The following is a 6,338-nucleotide window of genomic DNA, read 5'->3' as shown; positions in this document are numbered from 1 at the left end:
TTGTATACATATGAAGTGTGTTACAATATAAAGGAATAAATGCCTATTCCATTCTGGAAGCTTGATATGTGATTTTCAAATTCTGATTCGTAAGCCTGATATGTGTAAACCTTTAAAAATTATCACAGAACCCATATTTCTACACATTCAAAAAGAAACCAGTGCTTGGGGAACTACCTTGTTTACTCTCACTTATCGAGAGTCATAAAACTAATGTCAAGTATTATAGAGGGTATTTGTGTTACTATGAAATTTTAATTTGTCCTTTCTTTAAGGACAAATTAAAATTTGTCCTTAAATTTGTCCTTTCTTTAATGGATAAATTAAAATTTGTCCATTCTTTAAGTAGCTATGTTAAATGATGTTTTAAAATAGAGAAATGTTAACTTAGTGGTTTTGAAAGCCCAGTAACACCATCTTTTAGTTTTTATAGTATAGGATCATTGATGACTTAAATGACAGAATAGTTTATTTACCCAATTTTTACATCTAAATAATTTAACTTGCTAATAAAAGATTTATCCTAATGAAATCCACACTGATTAATAAGACTAAGGGCATTAGACCATTCCTGCAGGAAAAAAAAAGTGGGAAAGAAAGCATTGGATGATAGACTACCTTAGACTTTTATGTGTTTCAGTGAGTGTGTCTTTATCTGTCTGTAGATAAATGCCTGAATAAAGTAGAGCAGTGACGTAGTGAGGCACTTAGAGTGTTTATCACAGCAGGCTTCCACAGAAAGCTCAACTTTTTCTGCACAGTCTTCCCTCCCTCCCTTTGCAAAATCTATGTGGATGGATTTAGTTTCTCTATTGGAGGTTTAGTAATCTTGTAATTTTCCTCAGCATTGAATAAGCAATAAGTTTGTATCTAATTGTGTGATTTTTCCTCTTGTTTAATGTTGTCCTTACCAGATATAAGATCTCTGAGGAATCATTTTTTTTATTTTTGCATTTTTTCTTTACTGAGCTGTATTATGTCTATATTTGTTATTGCTTCTCAAGGGGCCTCTTGAGTAACCCCTGGAAGTCTCAGGGGATTGGGACTCCAGCACTTCCTCACTAAAGGAAACCTTTCTGTATATATTTAAAGAATACTAATCTCACTTATTGCCACAAAAATATTCTTATTACTTGTGGATATTATTTCTTAAATATAATTTCCCTTTCCTCGTTTGATTCTTCTTTTCATTCATTTTCCACTATGTAGCTCTCCCCAAATTGCATGGATCCCACTTTTTTCCCCAATTATTGTGCTTGGTTATAGTCAAAATACAGTCCATCAGAGGCAAATACTATACCTCCTATATCCTAAAATAGATAATTACTGAGATATACAATCTTACCCCATGCCCATAGACAGGTTCATGAATTATAGAAATCACATTCTTTTTATCCTGGACTATGTCTATATTCATATGAAATTGACAAAACTCAGCTGATTCCTTCTGATGCAGTGTTCATAGCGAAGCATTCAAGAACATTGATAACAGCTGTCATTTATCAAACCTTTACTGGGTGCCAGGAAGTGTTCTAGGTACTTGACATGTAATAAAACCACCACCTAAGAGGTGGGTACTATTGGTACTCCCATTCTAAACATGATAAAATGAGGCACAGAGAGGTTTATTCTGTTGTCCAAGGTCACCTAGACAAGAAGTGGCGAAGCTGGGGTCAACACAGGCAGTGTAGATTCAGAGTCCATGTTATTCATCACTGTGGTACACTTACCCCAGAGGATGTTTTTGATGTTAAATAGGTAGACACTGAATGAGTATCTTGTAATCATTTTTTGGTCTCTGTAATTATAAAATCCCATTTACTTCTGGCTACCATTGTTTGAGTCAGAGTTATAGGCTTGGAAATTTTATTTAATTATAAAAAATATGAAAAAAAATCAGCAGAAAAGAGCAAAATGTTGCTGTAAAAAAGGGTTATAGATTCTTAGAGTGGAAAAATTTCTGAGGTTTTCCAGCTCAAGCCCTTTATTTTCCAATGAGACAGACTTACAATTATAATTTAAATGGCTCAAATCCATGCATTCTTACACTGAGCTCGGACTTTTCCCTTGAGTATGCTCTGTTTTGCAATCTGGACCCTGAAGCTCTGATTTTGAGCTCTCTATTCACCTAAGAAGCATTATAAATAATCCTGTGTGCCATTTTCCTCTGCCTCTCTTTTCAGTGTCTGTTCTTTTACTTCATTACCTAGGATACCATGAGAGTTTGAAAAAAAATTTCTAGCTTCTAATTTAATAGTTTGTGATAGTCACAATTCAGTTAAGTTCAAAAATACATACTGAAAATCTAAATAGTGTATGTGTGTTAAGAGTTGTGAGCTAGACAGAGATTAAATGGACTGAATTATATACAACTCCTAAATAGATGACAGTTAAAAAAAAAACCTGGCAGTCACAGAGTTAGACCAAGTAATTTTAGAACTATGTGCTAATAATTTTGTAGTTTTTTTCATACAGTTCATGGTCTCTTGAAATGTAATGAGATATCCATGAAGACTGAACATCCTTAGAATCATGGAGGACTGAATCTCTAATCGTGGATCACCATCGTATTGAGTTATTCCAGTAGAGACTTTATTTTTGGTGGGACATAGATCATCTTGTAAAGGTTCTCACCACAAGTGCTACCAACTCAGGGGACTTATTCTTTGCCAATGTATTTATAGTTGTTTTGCTACCAGCAGAGAATGAGTCTCTGAAGTCCTAGAACCCTTTCCCGGTTTATCACTGCTGACTTCTGTGCCACAGACTGACATGGTTTAAAGATGACTCTAAGAAATGTGTGACTGATGTTGGGCCTTTGATTACTCTTCCTTGTGGACAATCCACGAAGACTTAGAACCTCTTATGGTAGCACCGGCAAAATCATCTGAAGAGAAACTGATTGTCTAGGTAAAGTATAATGGGCTCTTTGGAAGAAGAATACATAGATATTTACTATGTTTATTGTTTGTAAACCACTGTAGAAGACATACTGATAAAGTTGTATTCAGAGCATAATGGATGTGTTCATAGTCATGTTCATGATTTCATTACAGGTCCCGTCTCCTGACCTCCCATCCATGAACCAGCCCTTATAGAAGAGTCGATGGGACATACTAACAATGTGACAGAATTTGTCCTCTTGGGCCTCACTCAGGATCCTGAGGGACAAAAAGTATTATTTGTCATATTTTTACTCATCTACATTGTGACAGTGGTGGGCAACCTGCTCATCTTGGTGACTGTTTTTGTCAGCCCTTCCCTGGGCTCCCCCATGTACCTCTTCCTTGCCTGTCTGTCACTCATAGATGTGGTTTATTCCACTGCCTTTTCACTGAAATTGACTATAGATTTACTCAGTGTTAAAAAGACAATTTCCTTCTCAGCTTGCATGGGACAGCTCTTTCTGGATCACTTATTTGGCGGCGCTGAGGTCTTCCTACTGGTGGTGATGGCCTATGATCGATATGTGGCTATCTGTAAGCCACTGTACTATCTAACCATCATGAATAGACAGGTTTGCATTCTGCTGTTGGTAATGTCCTGGGTTGGAGGTTTTATGCACACTTTGGTTCAAATTCTTGTTGTGTACAGCCTCCCCTTCTGTGGTCCCAATGTCATTGACCACTTCGTCTGTGACATGTACCCATTATTGGAACTCGCCTGCACTGACACCTACTTTGTAGGTCTCACAGTGGTTGCCAATGGAGGTGCAATCTGTATAGTCATCTTTGTCCTTCTACTAATCTCTTATGGAGTCATTTTAAATTCCCTTAAAAGTCACAGTCAGGAAGGGAGGCGCAAAGCCCTGTCTACCTGTAGTTCTCACGTCATGGTGGTTGTCTTCTTTTTCATTCCCTGCATTTTCATGTATGTTAGACCTGTTTCTAACTATCCCATTGATAAATTTATAACTGTGTTTTATACAGTTATCACTCCCATGTTGAATCCTTTAATATATAGCCTGAGAAATTTGGAGATGAAAAATGCTATGAAAAATCTCTTCTGTAAAAAGTTAGCTATGAGTATAATAAGAATGTGTCAGGCATACTAAACATATTTGTTACTAATTCTGAAGCAATAAAGAGACAGTAAATTCTAACAATGGATGATTTAGTTAATTCAATGGATTCTCTAGAGTGCTTTTCTTTATTGATACAAAGCCATCAAATATGTGGAGTCAATTGTGTTTTGAGATTAGAATCAGTCTAACAGAAATTTTGGATGCAAATAAACGATATAAGTATTTGTCTTATTACGAGAAAAAAGAAAGTGAGTTCACCTTATAGTTTTCTTCTCAGATTACATAAGAATGGGAATTTAGAAGAGTTTTCTTCTTTTCAAAAGTGATAGACAAGGTTCTTTTGAAAAGTCACTTTTCCCCCAAATTAATGAGAAAGCAATTTGGTTAATATTTAGAAGAATTTTCTGGAGCTAAAAGAGTAGTTTTAAAATTTTATTGTTCGTTGTTCTCTCTGCACAGCTGCTTTCCTCAGCTGCATCATGCTTTTTTGTCTTTATTTCTGTTTCTCAGATCAGTGTCCATATATTTGCAGGTCGGGATATTTAAATGGGAGATGATATCGTATTTCATTACAGACACTGTCAGTGAGCAGTTTTCTCAGATGGGATGTTAGATGTATTCACAGGTTGGTGTGAGCTTTATTGGATGGTTGATGATGATTTTAGTTCTTGATTAAAGATAAAAAACCATACTAATCCACGTTGTAAACACATTTTATTGCTTTACTTCAGTAGTTTTTATATACATTTTTCCCATTCTTTAAAGAGTAGATAAAGCTCCTTATTTTGTCTTCGTAATACTGAAGATGTGGGTAAAGAAATGCGTTATTTTGACCAGAATCATGTTCTTTAAAAGCTGAGTTCAACTTCAATACTTTTAATTATAAAGTTATTAATGATTTGTTTTGATACAACAAAATTTTGTTTTTCAATTTTATGTTAAAAATACAGGCTTTTCTCAGTCTGTAGTCCATCCTGGAACATCAGTAACTTGGAAGAAGATTGAATTTCTGCCATAATAATATGAATCATTATGCTTTGTAAGAGTTTTCTAACTAAAAAAGGTTTTAAACTTTTCTTTTTTTCTTATTAAAAATTATTTTATTTTATTTATTTTATTATTTTTTTATGGTGACATTGGTTAATGAAATCCAATAAGTTTCAGCTGTACACTTTAACAGTAAGGTATATATATATTTACAGTGTGTTCACCTCCTATAGTTAGATTTCTCTCTGTCACCACGTGTTTGACCCCCTTTGCCCCATCTATCTCCCCTCTCCCCACTTCCCCCTCCCCTCTGGTAACCACTAGTCTAGTCCATGTCCTTGAGTCTCTGTTTGTCCTGTTCATTTGTTGCTTTTAGGTTTATTTCCCACATATAAGTGATATCATGTGATTTTCAACTTTTTCTGTCTGGCTTATTTTTCTTAGCATGATTATCTCAAGGTCTATCCATGTCGCAAATGGCAGCATTTCATCTCTTCTTATGGCTGAGTAATATTCCATTGTATATATGTACCACAGCTTCTTTAGCAAATCATCTATCATAGGACACCTCGGTTGCTTCCATGACCTGGGCACTGTGAATAATGCTGCTATGAACATTGGTGTGCAAATATCTTTTCGGATATTAGTTTTCAAGTCTTTGGGGTAAATATTCAGTAGAGGGATTGCTGGATCCTGTAGTAGATTAATTCTTAGTTTTTTGAGGAACCTCCATACTGTTTTCCATAGTGGCTGTACCAATTTACAGTCCCACTAGTGGTATATGAGGGTTTTTTATTCTCTGTATTCTCTCCAACATTTGTTTTGTTGATTATAGCTATTCTAACAGGTGTGAGATGGTATCTCATTGTGGTTTTAATTTGCATTTCCCTAATAGCTAGAGATATTCAGCATCTTTTCAAATATTTGTTGGCCTTTTGTACGTCCTCTCAGGAGTAGCATCTGTTCAGGTCCTCTGCCCATTTTTTGATTGGATCGGTTGTTTTTTTGTTGTTATCGAGTTATATGAGTTCTTTGTATATTTTGGATATTCTTATTTTAAAATATTATTATGTAATTTTTCAGGCATACCAATAATATGTGAAACTGATTTCTAAATTTTGTAGCCTAACCTGACATATGATCTGTGTCACTGAAAATACCTGTGTATGCTATACTTCCCTGATCTCAGTGCTCTGTCTCTTCCCACAGGTAATCTTATTGCTGAATGTGTTGTTAATCCTACTTAAAAATAATTTAAGTACATATGTAAATATTCTTAAAATATAACATTCAGCATTGTCAGATTCCATATAATATGTATTTATAT

At 34.9% G+C, this 6,338-nt stretch overlaps 1 protein-coding gene across 1 annotated transcript; it reads left to right on the top strand.

The window, feature by feature from the left end:
- The first annotated feature begins 3,106 nt into the window (after positions 1-3,106).
- LOC105309369 (olfactory receptor 4A5-like) lies at positions 3,107-4,054 on the top strand. Its single transcript, XM_011385490.1, has one exon. The coding sequence runs from the start codon at positions 3,107-3,109 to the stop codon at positions 4,052-4,054; it is 948 nt and encodes a 315-aa protein (XP_011383792.1).
- The last annotated feature ends 2,284 nt before the right edge of the window (positions 4,055-6,338 follow it).

This window comes from Pteropus vampyrus, unplaced genomic scaffold (genome assembly GCF_000151845.1).
Source record: "Pteropus vampyrus isolate Shadow unplaced genomic scaffold, Pvam_2.0 Scaffold733, whole genome shotgun sequence".
In the NCBI taxonomy this organism is placed as follows: Eukaryota; Metazoa; Chordata; class Mammalia; order Chiroptera; family Pteropodidae; genus Pteropus; species Pteropus vampyrus.
This window is presented reverse-complemented; position numbering and strand designations above follow the sequence as displayed.